General features: G+C 42.7%; 2 protein-coding genes across 4 annotated transcripts; both read right to left on the bottom strand.

Moving 5' to 3' along the window:
* Positions 1–276: 276 nt before the first annotated feature.
* LOC125775058 (poly(A) polymerase type 3) lies at positions 277–6168 on the bottom strand. Of its 3 annotated transcripts, none has more exons than XM_049445526.1 (12): positions 5198–6168; positions 4524–4839; positions 4072–4460; positions 3651–3952; positions 3327–3582; positions 3070–3266; positions 2776–2990; positions 2380–2701; positions 2027–2320; positions 1051–1811; positions 806–972; positions 277–633 (listed from the first exon to the last, which is right to left on the bottom strand). In XM_049445526.1, the coding sequence occupies exons 3-10, from the start codon at positions 4211–4213 to the stop codon at positions 1404–1406; spliced, it is 2136 nt and encodes a 711-aa protein (XP_049301483.1). In that variant the 5' UTR covers positions 4214–4460; positions 4524–4839; positions 5198–6168; the 3' UTR covers positions 277–633; positions 806–972; positions 1051–1403. The 3 variants fall into 3 exon arrangements, with proteins under 3 accessions (XP_049301483.1, XP_049301482.1, XP_049301481.1); XM_049445525.1 differs by having other exon boundaries at positions 277–628; XM_049445524.1 differs by having other exon boundaries at positions 277–972.
* Positions 6169–7832: 1664 nt separating this feature from the next.
* On the bottom strand, positions 7833–18135 carry LOC125775053 (SR-related and CTD-associated factor 8). The gene is made up of 9 exons (XM_049445507.1): positions 17713–18135; positions 16948–17238; positions 16541–16789; positions 15977–16415; positions 15752–15804; positions 13721–14078; positions 11623–12277; positions 10683–11551; positions 7833–10612 (listed from the first exon to the last, which is right to left on the bottom strand). The coding sequence occupies exons 1-9, from the start codon at positions 17740–17742 to the stop codon at positions 9201–9203; spliced, it is 4356 nt and encodes a 1451-aa protein (XP_049301464.1). The 5' UTR covers positions 17743–18135; the 3' UTR covers positions 7833–9200.
* Positions 18136–21023: the final 2888 nt, after the last annotated feature.

Below are 21023 nucleotides of genomic sequence, written 5' to 3'. Positions count from 1 at the left end.
TATTGAAATAGATAAAAAAAAAATATGACAATTGAGAAGAAAAATAACTTTAAAAAACTCCCACAATGGCAGTATTCACAAGACAACAATCTAATGCCAACTATTGCAGTAATTGCAATATATTTGACTGACTGAAGCCTAATCATTCGTAGTTTGTTGTTTGATCAAACGTTCGCTGCCATTTTGCTTTATAGTCGGTTTTGAAATATTTTATCCATCGCTTTGTGTCTTCTCTTTTTAATCCACACCATCTCTGACTTCCTATTTTTTTATTTTTCTCTCTCTATCTCTCTCTCCTTTGCTACGTTCACTTCATTTCTTATTTCTGTTATATCGTCCATATCTGTATATGTAGTTTCTTCCACTCACCTACTGAAAATTATGTACAATTCATATCCAATGCCTTCTGTCTTACAAACTAAATCGTGTTGTCACTACATATATTCTATTCTCAGCTAATATATCTATATATATATACTCATTGAACCTTGTACAGCCCATGGAAAGTACGGAAAAGTTAAATATTAACCCTTGCCGTGACCATTCTTTGCGGTCGGATGTTTTGCTAGTCAGGATGCTTCTCAGGCTCGTGTTGGCTGTCGAATCCAAGGTATGCGTGAGCCGTTAACTATGCTTATGAAAGAATGGGAGAAAGTAAAATACACGTATCCTTCTACCATTCTACCATGGGGCAGATAGTTTGCCAGTACTTATTTTAGCAATGCCGTTAGTTCGGTTGCTGCATTGCTTGCCTTGCATCCTTCAGCCGGATGCAAGCGGGTATGGTGAAATGTATCTATCTTACCTTAATAAAGTACATCTATACTGCAAGAAACGATACATGCGCTTTTCCTCCACCAAGTAACGCCAAGTAACGTCCGGTCATATTCGATAGAAATGTCCATTCTACACGCCGTATCCATAAATCCTTTCCTTCTTCGTGTCTCGATATATACATTAGATTTAATTTACCTGAAAGGAACAAATACCAGACAAGTGAAAGTAGCAGCATTTAAATTTAAATTCATTTTCAAACTGAAGGAAACGTACCTCGGTGCTATATCCAACAGAATGTCACCATTCAACCTCCTACCGTTTATATCAGTCATTTTGCCGTTATTGATGCGCACCACATGGACCGTTTTATGTTTTTTTTGTCTTGTTTAACAATTACCTTCATCATAGCGTCGTCTTCAGGTTTCAGTTCACCACCGTCACCTTCATCTTGTTTTCTCACTGTGGCGGGCTTAAGCAACGGCAGCAGCAACAGCCGTAGCTGATACAGCAGCGACGCTTCTTTCTACCCGATCATTATTACTAACATCACCATCACCGTCATTCATCGGAGACCGCTCATCCGAAGATGGTTCTCCACCGTGGTACATCGCTTGGCGATGAGTCAGTCAAGAGCAGGCAACCTCCGTCGATGTTGTAGCTGCCGGTGCTGTATTCGAATTGTTACCACTAGTACTATCATTAGCGTTGTTACCGTTGCTGCTACTGCCATTCGTGCTGGTTGCAGTGGTTGACGGTTCGAATGCGTTCTCCTCATCGAGCATCCCGGCACTGGTCGGTGGCTCATCGGAGGACGCTGAAGGAACGATACTTTCATCCCTTCCACCGTTCGCTGAAGCAGCGGGAGAAATGGTGGAAGTGGCGGACGGTGTAACGGTGCTCTGGCAGGTGGCAGCATTAGAATCAACAGTGATGGTTGCATTCGCATCGGTCGCTTCCGTGTTTTGCGTGTCGCCAGTTTGCACGACCGTCGTTGACGATGTGCTGCAGAAACTGCCGTTCGAGGTACCGTCGAACTGATGCAACATTTGGGTACATCGGAACCATTTTGTAAGCGATACAGTAGACAAAAGGATGAAAGAAAAGGAACAAAAGTAAAGTATGATAGTAAAAATGTTTTAAAACAATTGAATAGATCGAAACCAAGGATAGGGAACCAAATGGAACAAATTCGTTAGAGAAAACGGTAGATTAGGATCTATCGTCCGGTTAAAGGTTAAGCTGCACTCACGGAATCGTTACGTCGCTTTTTACTAGCACTTCCATTACTGCCCACAGAAGAAGCGGCAATAGGGCTGCTTATGGAGGCAGTAGCAAGATCGCTTGATTTTCGTTTACGTGAAGCATCGGCTGGCGAAGCCGATCCGTTGGAATTTCCACCGCCCGCACTGCATGACTGTGTGTAGCTGTCCGATATCTTACGCTCACGCTTCAACAGATTCGGGTCAAGGTACTGGGTCAGCTGCTTCCGTCGCACATGTCTGGCTTCGATTTTCATACCATCCTTTAGCAGCTTAATGTGTACCTGCGAAAAAGGTTAAACATTGTAAGAAAGGTTCAAACGCTGCAGTTATTGTTTCTTACCGCATGCTTGTGTACGGAATCCGTGAAATTTTGTATGCTTTCAGTAAGATCAACGTTCAGGTTTTCGGAACGTTCAAACTCCAGGCCGATAAACCAGAGCGAACAGAAGGGGTTCGGTTTACCGTCCGCACCGTTCAGTGTGGCGGCCGGGTTTTGTTCATGCTGTTCGTAACACTTCGGATTAACATGTGCCAGATTGATGTGTTGATTACGCTCTAGGTTTTGTATCAAATAGCGTATCTTTGATTCCACCAGACCGCACCATTCTAGATGATCATCAGCATTGCTAGAGGTGACTAGCAACACGATAAAATGACGATACCTGGAAGTAACACAGAAAAGGTAAATATGTTATAAAAAAAACCATCGAATAGGCATCATGGTACAGCATCCTACCGGTAGAAGAAACTCGGCGCCTCGAATAACTTTTCCCACATCTGCTTGCCCATCATAATGTCGTCCGTTATTTGCATGCCACGGTTGAACTCCATCAGCATCACCTTGCGCGTCGAGCTTGATACGTTGAATGTTGAATTTTGCTGTGGATACGCTGGCGTAATGATTGGCATCAAGTGAAACCGGTCCTGCATATTTACTCGTGGATCCCAAACCTAAAACAGATGGAAAATGACGGATCAATATTTTACAACATTTCGCCAGGTTTTCAATTTCCTTTGGACGGCACATTACCATAAAGCCAAGATTGACGTTGTCCGGTTGTTTGAGCAGAACTGGTTGGGGCCACTTCCAGCGCGAAAATACAAGGAAAAATTTATGCACCAGTGTCGCCGCCACTGCGTTTGGGTAGAGCTGACAGGTTCGGGCAACCAACATTGCCCAAGACACGCCGCCGAAATAACCAAGTGAGTTAGAATAGATGCCGTGTCCTGAAATGATTACAATAGTGTTTACTGATGTCACCCTGTCGCTTCACATGCAGTACTTACGCTTAGCCCAAAGCTTAATCGTCCGCAGTGCTAATCGAAAATTGTCGATATTTGGCACGAGCCGTAGAATTTCATCCGTCACCCGGCATCCGTTCAGACTGCGCACTGACTTTTGGTCAAGGTTCTTCAGCAACATATCGTCACGTAGATCAAAATTGTCCGGAATTTCCTTCAGCGCTAACCGTGCGAACAGCAGATCAATCTCAATGCCATCAAAGTTCATCTTGATAACAGGTACGAACGCTTCCTCAACAGCCTGTAATTGATAAAGTATAGTATATACATCAATAATTAGCACATTAGCATACAGCACCAGCTACTTACTCTGCACTCGGTGACTTCGGGTTGTTGCTTCAGCAGCTCAAAAAATGAACCGAAATAATCGGATCGCTCTATATTGCGAGGTGCTACGCACAGTGCATCAATATCAGCTCCCTTGTGATGCACTCCGAGACGATATGAACCGAACGTGTATATTTTACCGCCCAACTTTTCGGCCATCGCCTCAGGCATGTTCTTTGCGATCGACACATCGCGAACCCACTGTTTGACAAGTGTGTTCAACTTGGCCAATATTTCCATCCGGTGATTAAGTTCCTCCTCTGCCTCAAATACATTGAATGGTTCTGGAATGAAGATAATTTCGGTAGCAATTATAGCAACAAAACAAAATCAACCATTCTTATCAATGAAGATAGCACCCAATTTTTGTACCCAATGCATTGCTTATCGTAAGATTACGTACCTAAACTTTTTTCCAGCTCCTTTGTCTTTTGTAAGTCTTCCGGTTTCGGTTCAGCCGTGCTAATCGCTGACGTCATGCCGAGTGTTTTGGTGGCGGAACCGGAACCACCACCGTTCGGCTGGGAACGTTCCGAGTTCCACATTTTTGGTCGGGCTTATTGATGCACTCGTTAAGCCACAAATATCAAAACCTCCACAGTAAGTACCTCCACAGCAGCAAATTACCTTTCTTGTTTGTTTGGTGCAGATTCTCGTCTTGGCAGTTTCGTCCTTACGGTTGTATCACCATCACACTATTGTTTTACAACGCGTACACTAGACGAGATGTATAGAAAAAATCGTCTTCATGAGACCAGTTCCGTGAAAAATATTTTTCTTATGCAAAATAATCTGAAATGTAACCATACTAATTAGTACCCTGTCGATTCAAAGCAAGCCAGAAAGGTATCTTACCGTAAAACGTAAAACACCAACTAATTCCTCTCCAAATAGAAGCTAATGACGAACATACACGTATCCGCCGGTACTTTTCTCAAACTTTGCTACAATTCCTTTGGAAACGATTATCTGCTTGCAGAACACTCCTCAATCGCTGTTCGGCAACTTGTTCTTCACATTCCATAGATTGCAATGTTTACTTAACAAAGCATTACCATCGCCTCCGGTACCGATTCAGCAGATTTCCGGCATCCGTCCAGGGACGTTAACAGCAACCATACGTCAATCGTTAAGAATTGGTACATTCGCAGCTGAATGAGGTCGGCACATGCTACAAGTAAAGAAAGGAAAAGTTGATGAAAAAAAATAAAATGAAATGGAAAAACAATGAAAGCGATCGGCAAGGACATGTAAACAGTGGAGTAAACAAAAGTACCAACGATTGCGAATCTAACCACTTTCGAATAGTATCCATTGGCCCCCGCCAACTTTGCGATTAGAAGCGGCATTGTAAGACGTTTGTGGAAGGATGTTCCAATTCTGCTAATCTTATCGCTTGATTAGGATGCGAGAGCAAACAAACATTTTGTGCCGTTCGATTCGCATTCACTTCCAGCTTCAGTAGCGTCTTCCTGCGCGGCCGTGAAATTTCTAAACCCCCCCCCCCCAAAAAAAAAACTCATACTCACCGTGTAGGTTGGTTGCTTACTTCAAACACCACGTCGATCGTAAAACGAAAAGTCAGCTCTTTCGCCAGCATGCAGCCAGTACGAACACACACCCCAGTGACAGTTCCGGCTAGGGGTGTATGAGGGTGAAAGAAAATTCGGGGTCATGCACGCAGTTTCACTGTACATGGGTTGGCGGCGTTCCCGTAGCAGTCGGTGGATCGGCTGGTGTACACATCGAATGCGTACGCGAAGGGGCGTTTATGAACCAACAGGCCACCGAGTCCGTTTGGAAAATGCAACAACCGTACAGGCACACACACGCGTACACACACACACACAAACACACCAGAGGAAGCACTAACCGAAACACTTCTGAACAATGGCGAGGGAACGAGATGGGAAGCGAATGAAAACAAACGGCCCAAATGCACGGAATTCTAGTTGTATGGAAATGAAAACGAAACAGCTCACTTGGAAACAAAAGCACGACAGGGAAAACGGCGAACTGAAACGGAAACAATTCTTCGTACTTCGCAACGCTTTGCACTGCACGACAAACACTCTTTTTCGCTTCACATTGTACACCCAGACACGATGTCGGAAGCACTTTCCACCATTAACCATGCAGTCCTAGCTCGAAGGCAGTGTTTTACCGTCTTTCTTTGGCAGGCTACACAACTTCCGATTCAGCGATTATCGCACAAAAAGTCCCGAACTACAATCGATGCCCGATTTCGGATCTGTCATGAGCAATCATTTTTACACGCGAATGCGTACCGAAAAGCAACTCGCTGGCATGGAGAACACTCTGCCAACCGACCGGGCAGTTATAATTCACGAACGGTTTACCTGCGATAATGGCCAGGTAGGTGGAAAGGGTAGAAATTACGGTATTTTCACTTCCTAGTGCCGCTTGCCAAGTCGCGAGGTGCCACTCAAAGCCGCCATTATTATTATTCTCATCAAACGTTCTGTTCGCGTGAGTGCTGTTTGATGGTGCGTCTTGCTGGTCATGCTCAGTGACAGCTACTGTCACTTCACTTGTCATAGAAACCTGAAAAGAAAATTATTCAAAATTATTCAAACATATTTGACAAAACATCGAACAATTACCAATAAAAATTGTAAATAATACCTAATCTTTGAGCATTTCGTCGCAGTTTTCATTCAATTTCAACCCTTTCTTTGCCCTTGGTAGCTTGTCATTACTCGCAGAACTTTGAAGTTGCACAGCTGGGAGCGTACAGCTCTTAACGAGCAGAAATTTATTCCGTTGGAATTACGAGTTTAGTGTGATATCGATTGATGGATTTCGAAATCCCATTTGATTATCATAATCGTTTGTTTATCGCTATCGAGCGTTCGATTTTTGGTTGTAAATAATTATAACCATGGTAGGTGATATTGCGAATTTGAATAATAAATTTAAATTTTATGTATTGTAACATTATTCTGCCTTTAATGCTTCACGATGATAGCTTAAAAAAAGCATTAAGAGAAAAGATAGGAAGAACTTAGAGAAGAATTAAAGTCATAAAGATAATATTAAAGGATTGAACCATCTGAAGCACGATATTAAAGAATCATTATGAGTATAGAGAGTATGACTTACCTCAACAGCTAAAGAGGGACGATGGAAGCGAGAAGGTACGTAAAAGTAAATGCGGGAGAGAAGATCAAGAGCATCAGCAGAGGAGGTAATATGTGAGTCCACCAACGAAACATGTTTGACTCACGTGACGTGACGGGCCGAATTCTAGAATGGTTCCATACAGTACTAGCATATCCTAGTATTGGGCGTACTAGACTACAGTAGAGAATTATTAAGCTGCTGAGATCTTCAAAGGTTGAGGTGAAACGTAAGATTGACAAAAGGCTTCTAGTCGATTTTAGTAACACCTCTTCAAGCTGTAGTTAAAAGTTTAAAAGAGTGTCAAGTATAACCCCAAGATCACAGATTGACGATACACGAGAACATTAGAAAGAGTACAGTTGAAGAAAAGAGGAGATCGAAAATGAGAAATAGAAATAATAGAACATTTATTAAAGCCTTATCGAAGAAAATTAGACGAGCACCACCCAACAAAGGCGTCTATGTAACGCTGAAGTGTTAGACAACGAAGACAAAAGTATAAAGATTGTGATGTCACTGCATATAGAAGATGACTATCATTAGGACATTACAAATATAATTGACGAATAAAGCGAACAGAGGGGGACTAAGCACGCCACTTGACTTGAGGAACACCAGACATAGAAATAAATTTACTGGAGAAAGTTAATTTTTACACTCCAGTATCGATCGTTTGAATAAGAGTCAAGCCAATTAATGATCTGGACTACAAATCAAATTTTGATAATTTTGGCAGTAGAAGAGAATGGGAAATACTATCAAACGCTGCATGGAAGTCGGTGTAGACTGCATCCAGTTGAGCACCCACCTCAAAAATGCTAAAAATGTTGGATAAAAAACATACATTAGGCTAGTCTTTGACCTGTTTCAAACGTGCAGGGAGAATGATCGTACAAGGAGGGATTAGGAGAGTAACTCTTGGACCAACATATTTCTCCACAACCGCTCCACAACAAATTCTATACTGTGATATGTTGTATAGTCATTCTTTATGCAAGATAGTGATGGTCAGTACAACTCTAATGGTGAATAATGTATGCATTGCTTTATTGTTACACACTATTATGAATACAAATATGTTCATCGGATCATCAGCATTTGAGTGTAATAAGCGCCCAATAGTTAAGGATCGCTTCAATTCTGGTTAATCTGATCAAAAGGGAGGAAAACGACTTACTTCCAAACTGGACATAGTTGCATTTCTGTACTTTGCTCTTGCTATTATGCGACATTACGATGTACAATTTGTAGGTATGCGGGAATACATTTTTGACCTTTCAACTTACTTAAAAGCCTCCTTCACAATTCGGACCATATCTCTTCCACTGTATATATCTTAAAATGTTTCTTAGTTTGCCTGATCATTCATTGTGTCTAGTACTTGATTCATCCCAATTATACCTACATAAATAATCTAGGACACAGTTTATTATCTACTTACATCTTATTAATGTGCCAGTTTTCTTCCAGGCTAGTATGCTTAATTCGATATATCGTCTTGTCTTTACGATTCAACTAACACGATCTGCTGCTGGTTTGTATACACTGATAACAAATAAATGAATGGATGGATACTATTATAGAACCGTTTACGTTCTAATATCGGTATTTTCCCCGAGCTCTAACCACCAGATGTCTACGAGATAAAATGAATAGAAAAGATTGAAAAGTGTATCAAAAACACAAACAAGGACACAAACATAGATATTCTAACAGAAATTAAGATGACATTACAAAACATGACTAAAACTCTAATACATTAAAACTTGACTTCATTGGTGATGGTGCAAGATTCTAAAATTCTTCCAAACGATCGCCTAAAAGGTTTACTGATTAGACTCTTCTGCATTTCAAAGGGCTATCGAATGTAGCACACGTTAAAAGACTGCTTGCTAAACACACCGTTCGATACCTGGCTAGGTAAAAAATATCTATGTAACATGCTTTCGCCTTAAGCAACTGACTGACTATTCAGTTAAGATCAACACATAGCTTACACGAGCCAGCACTGGTAGGCCGTCACCCAAGAAGAGAGGCAGCAGTAACGTTGTAAGCACATTACATCATGATCGACAAAGGCTACCACGACAGGGAATTAATTGCTTGCCGTAGTACTGATTACTGATAGAATTATTTGAACGTATGACATATGTACTATTACTTATTTTGCTTCTCGGCGATGCGTATCTGTAAGCAGCCGATGTAGTTTGCAGCTCTTCAGTAATTTACAGTAATTTGTTTGGCTTATCTATCCCCATAACACGGGCTCATTCGGCTACAGCAGAATACACTGCCTAAATCTCTTAGTATAATCATATTGCGGTTGCTCAAATTTTACAATTAAGTGCATTGACGTTACCACACGTTTTATGATTGCATGTGGTTGCTTCAACATACAGCTGCTTCCGTGGATGTTGATTCATTTTCCTCAGGGACGTTCGTTTGAACGTTGGATTCAACATCATCTACCTGACAGGAAGCCATCGGTGAAGGTGATGAAGTTGGCGCTGCCTCGTTACGATCATCTTCAACCGGCAAATAATTTTGTTCCTCTCTTTCATTATGGGAATAACTTTTTGTTTCTTCTGTCACATTAAGATCCGCGCCAGAAGTAGAATCGTCCCGATGACTTTCGAAACGTTCTTCGGACACACGGCGAAAATCAGACGGTTCTTCTTGCGGGTGGTTAATAGAATGCTCTTCACCGGAGGCGGTTGTTCTGTTATGATTGTTTTCTTCCATGTTCGTATTCCGGAATTCATCATCCGCTTTATCGCGATCGTTGTGTTCATCGCGATAAGTTGAGTTATCTTCACCAGCAAACTGATTATTGTTGTTCGTGTGATCCGACTCATCTTCTGGTTCGGGAGAGTACAGGATAGGTTGAGGTCGTTCGTCATCTGCATCATCGTTTCTATGATGATGATTTCGTAAGAACCTTCGATCGCCCGTGTTTTCAACTTCTCCGCTTTGTCTATTCATTGCATTGTTGTGCATGTCTCTTCCAGAGTCGTGTTCACTGTGTCGCGATTGTTCATCGCATATCGTCATATCTTCCGTTTCCGACTGTCCTCCTTCCCGACGATTTTGACGAGCCTCTTGATCTTGCTGTTGGTCTTGCTCTTCGTTTCCCTCCGAGTTCTTTCGCTGACGATTTGTTGACGAGAATTGAGCCGGTCGTCCAGTAGTTGATCTATTGTTAGCATCATCCCACGATTCGTCATCATCGTCCCATCGCACTGCTCCGCCTGGACGATTGCCACCCGGGTTACGATTGTTATTTCCTCCTCGAGCGCTATTGAATCGCTGACCACCACCACCACTACCAGCACCGTCACCACTTCCAGCACTTTCGTCACCGCTGCGCCAATTTTGTTGTCTTCCACGTCCGCGGTTAACTTCGTCACGGTTACTGTTGTTGTTGCCACGACCTCCACCAGCGCGGTCATTCCAGTTACGCCGATTGTTGTTATTGTTGCCATTGTTGCCACCAGAGTCATATCCATTGCTACCTTCGTCGCGATCGAAGAATGCGCCTTGTTGACGCTCATCGTTAAAGAACTGACCGCCACGCTGCTGCTGGTTATTGTTTCTTCCGCCACCAGCTCGATTGCCAAACATTCCACCACCATTTCCACCGCGTCCACCACCACCTCCCTGCTGCTGGTTTCCGAACGGCCCATTACGACCCATATTGCGCCCGCCTCCATCGCCGTTTCCACCCGCGATATTGTTGTTGAATCGATTCTGTTGGAAGTTTCCGCCACGACGTGAAAAATCGCCGTCGCGATTGCCAAAATCTATAAAACAATTGAAAAGAAAACGATTATAATCTATCGATTAAACTAAGAACATTCTTTAATTACTTACCTCCATCCCCATCATATCCACCACGGCCAAAGTTACGACCACCCACACCAACGCCTCCACCGCGTTGCTGTTGATTGTTAAACTCCAAAACACCGGCCAATTCCCGTAGTCGTTCCGACAGGGGTCGATCATCTTGCTGGTTGTTGGCACCATCGCCGCCACGGAAATTATTACCTGCACCGCCCCAACGGCTGCCACGTTCACCTCGATCGCGTCGGCCCCCAGCATCACCACCAACTCCTCGTTCAAAGCCACCACCGCCTGGTCCTCGTTGATCGCGTTCTCTGTTGCGATCACCTCCACGACCCCGCATGTGTTCCCTTCCGTCATCATTCGCACGCAAGAAATCTCTCGCTCCACGACCACCTCCCATAGTGGGATCTCCTCCTTCTGCATCATCGCTACCTATATCCAACGGACCACCGTTATCTTGCATGTTTCCAGCACCCGGATGTCCACCCGATGGACCACCAAAGAACCCAGCAGCGTTGCCTGGTGGGCCCGGCGGAAGATTTGCGCTCGGTGGCATTAACGGTGGCGGTGGTTGATTAAAGAACGCACTCGAACTTTGACCACCACCCACCATTGGGGCAGGATTGGAAGAGTGTTCATCCTCCATCTCGATATCCATATCATCCGCCGATGATTTGCTCATGTTGGAACTCATCATGTTTGCAGCACCACCACCATTACCGATTAATCCGGCCGCTGTTGAACCTGACGAAGGTGGTGGTGGTGGTAACACACCGAATCCTCCCATTGGAAGTGGAGGTGGATTGCCTGACAGCATCATACCGGGCGGGGGCACATTCATTCCTAGTCCCGGCACCATGTTAGCGCCTATCGGAATTCCCATCGGTATTGGTAATCTAGAAACAGGATAAAACAATTGTAATGAATGTCACATGATACCGATACCAAAACACACAGCTGTACATACCTTGCAACAGGACCCATTGGGAAAGGTGGCATTCCCATTCCCATCATAGCGGATGGCGGCGGTTGACTCGTATCAACCGCACTCATTGGAAATAGCGATGGGTTCAGCATTCCAGCCGCTGCTGCAGCTGCTGCAGCCGCTGCTGCCGTCGACAACTCCGTGCCATCCAGCTTCTTCAGGTTCATGCCCGGTGCCAAACTGAGACCCATGGCAGCGGCTGCTGCTGCTGCCGCCGAACCAATTGACCCTACCGCTCCGCCAACGGATGATTTTTCCTTCATCCACTGGGGCATTGTGTCCTCGTCGAACATACCGCCATCCTCTAGCGATTCAAGATCCGTGCTGGGACTCAGCTTAGACCAAGGAATATAGCTTACCCCAAGATCCAAATCCCAATAATCTTTCCATTCCTTGCTTTTGACGCCCTTGCCGGCGGCCCAGGAAATCGTTATCGTGCGGCCGTGCATCTTATGATTCTTCAGACTTTGCATGGACTTGAATGCATCCTGGCGTCGGTTCATGACGATAAACGCACATCCTCGTGGAGGTATCATATCAATGCTCACGATGTCACCATATTTGCCGAATGTATCGGATAATTCCTCTTGCTGCACCAGCTTGGAAAGATGGCCAACCCACAGTGTCGTGCTGCAAACTGTTCATGGAAATGGAAAACACAACATGGTTAATAAATGTATCAACAAGAATCAATAGTATCGTACGCATAAAGCAGCAAAAGCATTGGGAATTTCCTGAAGCATTGTTGCAGTTTGAAATGCGTTTTGAAAGAAAGTGTTTCGTAATCCACAAGCCATCATCTTACGGCAGCCTTTAACGGGTCTTTGGCAATACATCGTTCAAATAAAGGAACAAATGTAGAAGCATATTAGAAAATATTTAAGATGTTTGTGATTTATACTAATTTTCCTCTATTATATGCTAGTTATTCTTAACCAATCCAACGACTTAACAAATGCGGATTTTACATTAAAGTAGAATCGGCTTCGTTCAATCTTAAAATAGTTTATAACTACAGGTTCCTTGTGTGAAATCTTCTCTCTAAAAGTCTTCTTTTAAATCTTCTCTCACTTGGGATTGAAATGTTAAACCACAAACCAGTGGTTACATATTTAAGATTGAGCAAAACAGATTTATATTTCATTTTTTAGCAGTTAATAAAGTCATAGGATGAATGTATTGTAGTCATTGCATATTCATTGGATGATGAATTTGGATCTACAAACGATTACTTGTCTTTTAGGACTATGTAGATCCTGATAGCCTGTCATACGACATACTAGACATACAAAAGCTATAGGTCATAAATAATATCAGTGTTCTACCTGGTCCCTTTTCTTCAAAAATAGTACTTGATTGGCATAAACCATCAACACACTATACAGAATGGAGACAACAACAATCACAGGAGACAGCTTATCGTGGGCCTGCCATTTCCTTGACTTAATTTACACGCAGCCGGATAGTCACTCCTGCGTACGGAGGTACGGTCCGGATGGGATTTGAGACCAAGTCGTGCCCGTGTAAGACTGGCGCCATTACCACACGTACCATCGGGCCATACACCCAAAGGAAACGTTAAACGTATTATAAGTGCTTTTTAATTAGTGACGCCGCCAGTCTTTACACGAAAGGACCGATACCAAATATCATCACAACCGTTCCCATTTATACATGGCTGATTATCCATGTAGATAAACCTCCTGTCGTTATGGTGCCAAACAAAAAAAAAGAACTGTTATGGAAAAGCCAGCCAAGTTTGTCAATTGATAGCCAAATATTCACACGCATTACGCTAGACGTAACAGATAAAGGTTTCAGAACGATGGAAACACACAACTACTACGCGGAAATGCTGCCAATATTCGCACTGCACTACTTCATTTACGGCACCATTTTCACACACTGTTATTTCGGACTTTCTGATTGTGAATGTTTCGGAATTGCCCTCGACCTGGAACTGTTCCATTCCATTCCACTAGCACACCGGCGCGTGCTGTTGCTGCTTTACACGATGTTACTAAGGATGATTGGCCTAACGCGTTCGTCAGGTGGCTAGGTGCATCCTTCCATATCTTACCACTCAGGTGCTCTTTCTTCATTTCCGGCAAACCCTTCCGTTTGCGTTCTCGTTCATGTTCCTTCTCTCGCTCCCGATCTTTCGTTGAGGTTCCACCACGATCGCGGGAGGATCGCCTTCGAGATGATCTGGGCGATACCGATCTCGAACGGGAATGCGATCGTCCTCGTCCTCCACGTCCACTGTTGCCGCCACCTCCACCACGGCGATCGCGCGGTGACCTTGATCTGCTCTTACGCCTCGACGATGAAGATGATGATTTGTAGCGATCATTGTTGCCACTTCCACCAGCGGTACCACTGCCTCCTAGCCCGATGCCTCCACGGCTACCACCAACCGGTAAAGGTTCTCCAAGGATCTAGATTGTCGATTAAGAAACGCAAAGTGAAGTGTGTTCGTGTTGTGTGGTGCGTTGATGTAAGCACATTATGATGGCATCGCCGGTGTACGTGCCCATCAGTCGGAATACACAGCCACGTCACAAAACGCAAAAAGAGAGAAAGAGAGAAAAGAAAAAAGAAAAATGGGAAGAAAAGATATCGTTTAAACATGTACATCTCCCGGTGCATTTCCGCCGCAGTTTTGTGTGTCCGTTCTAATCGTTCTCGAATCCTTTGATCGTGAGAATGTTTTAACAGTCTAGCTAGATTGATCACCCTTTAGCGTTTAGCGGAAGGGTACGCTGTATGGCTCGAATGACTCTATTGGCTTTTGGTTTGGCTTTTCCATTTAAACGGTTCCCATCTTGTTTATCGTTTCACAATGTTGAAGAGCAATCGTATACTTGTAGAATGGTGAACAAGGTACAATATTTCAATCCTATTCAACTCGAATAGGAAGGAACTTACCGTACATCCAACGTTGACACACCTTCCCATTTGCACTTCACCGAACTTCTTGGCGCTCCCTACGAAAGGAAGCAGCACAGAGAAGACTGTGGTTGTGTGTTTTAGGACGCCAATCTCACCGCACATTATGAAACCCTACCTTTCGATGCTGTTGTTCGCCTTTTCGTGATCGTGTGTCCTGCGTCGGTCGGTGAGTACAAATGTTTCGTACATGCCATATATTATATACTAACTGTTGCTTATTATGCAATGGTCTATCCATTTTTCGCCTTGTATATTGTGAAATTCTTAAATCTTCGTTTATATATCCTCTCATTATCAACAAATAAACTTTTCCACACCCAAGCAATCGATAAACGTATTGCCCAACAAAAAACATGATCGTTTGAATCGGAATTCAAGAGACAAATTTATCTTCGGCTCAAAATCTCTCTAATTGAGAAAAGGAAAGAAAGATCCTACCTTAATGCTTTTAAAGGAATTAAAAGTTCATGTGTAACAATATTTATGAATGTTTGTTAAACAACAATCAATCCAAATTATTAGACAACGACCATGATGCGACGAAAAAACTATCTTTGCTGATATTACCAATTGTACTATAGTTTCTTATCAACGATGATCTTTGTTTTAGTTTTTCTTTTGTACAATCCTCCACTAACTGTTCAGAAAAGTTAGAGTAACAAAAAAAACCTCAAGTTTAACAAGTCGTCCAATTCGCACGTATTTTTTATAATTTCTTCTTTGATTCTCGATACAAGTGCCAACCAATATGGGGCAGTATATATGGCAAACATGATGATATTTTTTTTTCACCAAGATAAAAGCACTAATTTTCTATAAAACTAAAGTTCACAATTTGTAAATTGGAATCTTCTTTTGTGAAATAAGAATTAACATTCTTCATTCGTCACTTACATCGTAAATGCAAATTAAAAAAAAATGTAATTCGATAATTACAATTAGAATTCAAATTTAGCGACACTATTTTTGTCATACTCTCGTAATAGTAGCAATACGATCGCATCATTATTCCAGTCAATCGCAAACATTCCATGACATTGTAAGTCTGAAGTGGAGCTCGTTTGAATGGACAAACCCAATGCTTGTATGCTTATATAATTATTGTACGAATAACAGAAACGGAGAACAGTACTATCTACTATCTGTTGGAAATATTCACCTCAACTCCTGTTATCGCCACATCGTTGTCAGTATCAACATCCTTCGAGTGACCTAGATTACGGTAGTGCAATGATGTGCAGAAGATGAGCCACATGAAACCGTGACGATCACAATCGTACCCAATGTAGCAATTTGTGTCATTTTGGGAAGAAAGAAACATAAAACAAAAAACATTATAAGAAAAATGTTTACTGAGTATTCGTACATGTACACGATTGCTTACCTGCATTTAAATCAATCGGTGGTTGTCGGCTAAGGTCACATTCGTTGGCGAATGGTAACTTCATCAGGACGCTGGCCAGGTGCTTCTCAAACTTTTCTTCCTTGAGCAGCATTTCCGACAGCTTGGTTTGCTTTTCATCCTGCTGCTTGAGCTTCTGCAGGTTCTGCAGCTGTTTCAGCACGTTCGGGTCGGACAAAATTTGGGCAATGTTCCCACCGGGCATCTGGGACAAATCTGGCATACCGGTGTTCCCCGGTAATGGCACCGATGGTGAATTCTTATCATCATCATCATCACTACCGTAGTCGAAGTCCAGCAGCTTCTTGTTGAACTTGACTTGATCCTTCGATACCGTGCTAGCCTGATCGCCAGACGTTTGACGCATCAAAATTTGCTGAAATTGTTGCAGCTGCCGGATGGTGGATGGATCAAGTTGCTTCTGTGAAGGAAAACGTTATTTATGTTATTCAATTTGAAAAGGCTTTTTTGTAAGATGAGTTCTAGAAATCTAGCAAAACAGTTAGGTTTCCCAATAAATAGTTTTAAACCAAAATGTATCATTACCGTTTCGCCCATTTGTAACTGGCTGCCATGATCGTCCATGCCACCACCCATTGAACCTCCGATCGGTGAGTCATGTGGTAGCACCCCGGGATTCATCCCATTTGCTCCCACCTGTTCCTGAAGCACTTGCGCATTGTATTGCTGATGGATCGGATGGTCCGGATTCGCAAGGTCAAACAGTGGTTGGATGACTTCTGGTAAAAATACCATATTCTTTTGCCACAGGTTCAACACACGAATTATTTTACTCTGCATGAACGAAGAAAAGGTTATTTGAATGAAATCCGATCCAGTAGCCTTTGCCTTCCTCATATCCCCAACAAACTATTTCGTTGCTTGTTGCCATGCGGTAGGTACGACATTCAACCCGCCGTAGGTTGTTTACAAATCACTGGTAACACACTTACCTTATCTTCCGGTGGACAGCGAAACAGATGCGCAAACGTGGATTCCATGTTGCGTGCAAATCGCGGAGCAAACACATCTTTCTCCGGCCCAAACTGATGACGCGACTGGCGTACAATCGAATCGATCACGTACAGGCCGGGAATTTTGTACTCACATTTGCACTTTTGGATGAACTTTTCCACACTCTGCACAACGTGCTTGTAGAATTTGATCGCCTTCATAGCACTCCGGGTAATCGAAGCCATTTTGGCTTTCGATATAGGCGGTTTCGACTCATAGAGCCCGGATAGCTACAAAAAACATGGTAAGCATAAGCAAAAAACACTACATTAGCCTTTTGTTAAAAAAAACAACAACAGTGCACAACACAAAAGTTAGTCATCAACAAACTCGTCATTGACCGTCACGCAGAGCGAGTTGAGTCAAATGGCAGAGAGTTTGACACTTAAAAAAAGGTAGCTTCGGCACTTCACAGTCAGTCATAGTGAACATAAATCATACGCAGTATCGATTAATTCACGCACTTGGTTTGCCACAATGAAAGAAGCGCTTCTTCCGTAAATAACAGTTATATGGTAATTTTGTGCATACAGCCCTTCACACAGTTCCGATTTCCACACACTGCATTATGATCCTTTGTCACTTTGTGCACTGCGCTTATCAAACGCATATTTTCCACTGGCAAACTTCACCCTCAACCCCACTAACACCTTCATACACGGTACCAAAAATGGGAACCCGAATTCAATCCAAGACAATCTCACCTCCTGATTGAACACCCGCACCGTCTCCATGCTGGTTGATTCTATAGACGACGCCACGATGTTGAATTTTCTGCACTTCGCACAATAAACTAGAACTTATAAAATTGAACCACAATCTACCACGACGTAGGAATAACCGCTGCCATACAGTGAACACTTGTTGTAAAACCCCCCGCGGATGGCAGTCTTTTCACTAGATTTCTTTGATTACACGATACAGTTGGCGATGGTAAACAGCACTACAGACGAACTTTTCACTTTATGCAGTTAATCACCAGCATTAATGATATCCCCGAGCAGGGAATTCGCTCAGAAAGGTCGTTTTTGCACGGACAAGCGAGCGTAAGCAAAGAATTTTTCAAAATGGCTACCCCGTGGTGTCCTATGCTGCTCATCGGCGAACGACAAAAAAAACGAGAAACGGCTGTCAGTTGCTGTTCAATTGACAGTCGATAAGTTGTAAATGTCAGCACTCTTCTTTATTTGATAAAACATAAATTTATTGCCATCTGGTCTCGAGAAATTTAGCTGAACGGAATTTAAAATTATTTCTTTATTTTAAGGACACTTTTCAGGTGCACCGAAACGAAATCTGCTGAACAGGAAACGAATCGACAAAAACGATAACAAATGCAACGCCTGCAGACTGTCAAAATGCCCATAAAGCCCAGTCGTAACAACAAACGACAACGCAAAGCGTTGAATATCGCAGAAATAAATTCATTTATTACGGGCGAATATGGTCGAAAATCCATATAATGACATGAAAAGAAATTGCGCATGCTTAAAATAGGTTAAACAGCAAATTAAACCCCCAATTAATACACCGTACAACGGCACAGATCGCTTTCCGCGAACCATTGCTGCAACATGTAGCGCCATCTGTTGGTGAGGGTTGATAGTATCGCTTTGAATTTATGCCGCCCGCTAATCCTATGCTTGTCCTAGATTTTTTTTAAACCCAACGACTTAAAGATTGCTTCGGATATAACAGGTAATATTTATCAGCACAGTATGTTCTAATGAATATAATAATCAAACCAAAGCGTAGTCGTTTTGTAATAAGTAATTTTCTTCTACTTATATATTATAATCTTGTGGGGGTGGTGTATATGACAAACGCCGCCGGTTCCACACGACAGGACCGGGTATCAAATCCCATTCGGACCGTCCGTCCCCCCGTGGTAAGGACTGAATTTCCGGCTACATGATAAAAAATAATACTTTTGCGATCTTGGTTTGCAATTGGATAATCTGCCCAGCGTACAACGAGTAATGGTGAATTGGGTTTTGGAACCAGTTCAGTCGTGTGATGGAATTATTATTAAAAATAGGATAATAAAAAATATGTTATATTTAATACAATGATTACGAAGCACTTCACATCTAAACATCTGGAACTTTATTGTTCTATATTCAGCTTTATTGAATTATATTGAACATACAAAGCATGAACATATTCCTAAGGAAATAATCAAATCAACTAGCAACATGATTTCGCGCGCAAATTGACCATTTGAGTGCTTTTGAAGCTTCTCCGATGCGCTCAAACTTCATTTCATCGAACTGACAACATCATCTAATTAAATTATTGTTCGCCCATAATGGCACATGAACGAGCCATGGTGGAGTTTCTAGTCAAACGAACCATGCTTCTGAACCAAATTGATTTTGAAAATTATTATCGAATGGTTTCGCTTGGCTTCGCTCTAAGTTTTCCAAGTGGCCAAGCTAAGATGTATAGGCGAACGTGCACGAACTAATGAGCATTAATTAGTACGCGAAAGGTCAAAAAGACAAAGCGTCTTAAGTAGACGAGGAAATGGTTTTGAGTGTGCGAGTTTCCTTTTGAGTACCGCATACCGCCATACTACTTTGAGGTTTTTGAAACATTCCGATGTCAAGTGGATTTCGATTAGGGTGTTTGAAGTATGTACGGTCGTCTAAAACTAGTAATGGTTAGAATTGAGATGTTACCCCTAAATATCTAATTGAGCGCTATAGACATAAGATAGAACAAGACTGCTGACGAAGAGAAGGAAAATATGTGAGCTTGATACAATTATCTAAAGTACAAGAACTCACGAGACACAATAACACACAAAGAGTAGCATACATTCAAACTTTTTTAATCCTGCAAAGTTTCTAATAGAATTTCAACATAATCTTGATTCGTTTCACCCAACAAAGGAAGATTGCAATCGCAAATAAAAGGATTGTGTGCCAAATGGCTGCAAAGATGGAACTGATTCAGTGAAGTTATGTCCACGACTCGCGAATTACGATTTGGGTTATTTTAGTGGCGATTTAGACTAGTGTTTGGATGCTTCTGAAGGAATCGAACTTTCCCGTTGGCTACTGTCTGTTATCGTGACCAAAGGCTAAGATTATGCAGATCCTTGAAAGCGTCCCTTCGCACGCAACTGATTTCGTTTGCGTTCAGCAGCAGCAGCTGGAGTGAGGTTAATCCTTTGAAAACGCTCGCCGGTAAATCCTTAATTTTATTACCATAAAGAACACTGCAAAAGGCAAACCACGGAAAAGAAGGTTTCAGTCAGTTGGTTGAATGAAATACGTTGGTGAGAAATACGATTGGTGTAGCAAACGGCCGTAGTGTTGAGCTTTTACTAGACAATTTCGTGAAGGGATCTCTGTTTACTTATGATAAGAATTTCACATCCTCTTGCTTTCTACTCCGGTTTGGGTTTGCGTTAAATATTTCAATCTTCCCCTCTTTGCGAGGGCTCTTAAGAAATGGGACCGCTTCCGGACTTCTCTTTTTTATTCGCATACTACTTACAGCGACGTTAAGGACTTGAGTCCACTGAAGGCATCGTAGGCGACTCGCGAAATATTGTTATTTGACAAGTCTATCCGCTTAAGGCGCCGGTGGTTAGCGAACGTTTTCGGTGGAATTTCCGTGATGTAGTTCTGCTCGAGCCGGCTGTAAAAATATTTAGATTACATATTAATGCCCGAAGCGTCTGCGGCATGTAGCCGGTCGCGTACTCCCAAAGCCACTTACAGCTCGGTTGTGTCGTCCGGTAGTGTGGATGGTACGGTGGTGAGACTTTTCTCACGACAGTCCACTATTCCGTTGGCACAGCGGCAAGGATGTCGACAGAGGCTACGCTAGTGGCAGATCAGACGTTAGGCGGAGGCCTAGGGCCCAGCGAAGGCCTCGAAGAACGGAAATGTATATGGATGTTGGTAGCAGAAAAAATCCTTTCTTCTAGCCACGGCACACTCGCCAACACGGTGATATGGTAAACCGGCTCCTTTTCTGAGTAATTCATTCCCACATGATCGAA

This window comes from Anopheles funestus, chromosome 2RL (assembly GCF_943734845.2).
Source record: "Anopheles funestus chromosome 2RL, idAnoFuneDA-416_04, whole genome shotgun sequence".
In the NCBI taxonomy this organism is placed as follows: Eukaryota; Metazoa; Arthropoda; class Insecta; order Diptera; family Culicidae; genus Anopheles; species Anopheles funestus.
This window is presented reverse-complemented; position numbering and strand designations above follow the sequence as displayed.

Coding starts and splice junctions, on each gene's coding strand:
- LOC125775058 (XM_049445524.1), bottom strand. CDS start 4,213: ATGTGGAACTCGGAACGTTCCCAGCCGAACGGTGGTGGTTCCGGTTCC. Junction 3,267..3,326: donor GATTAAGCTTTGGGCTAAGC/GTAAGTACTGCA, acceptor TAATCATTTCAG/GACACGGCATCTATTCTAAC. Junction 2,991..3,069: donor ACGTCAATCTTGGCTTTATG/GTAATGTGCCGT, acceptor CATCTGTTTTAG/GTTTGGGATCCACGAGTAAA.
- LOC125775053 (XM_049445507.1), bottom strand. CDS start 17,742: ATGGAGACGGTGCGGGTGTTCAATCAGGAG. Junction 14,079..15,751: donor TGGCGATAACAGGAGTTGAG/GTGAATATTTCC, acceptor TCGACAATCTAG/ATCCTTGGAGAACCTTTACC. Junction 12,278..13,720: donor GAAGAAAGAGCACCTGAGTG/GTAAGATATGGA, acceptor TTCCATGAACAG/TTTGCAGCACGACACTGTGG.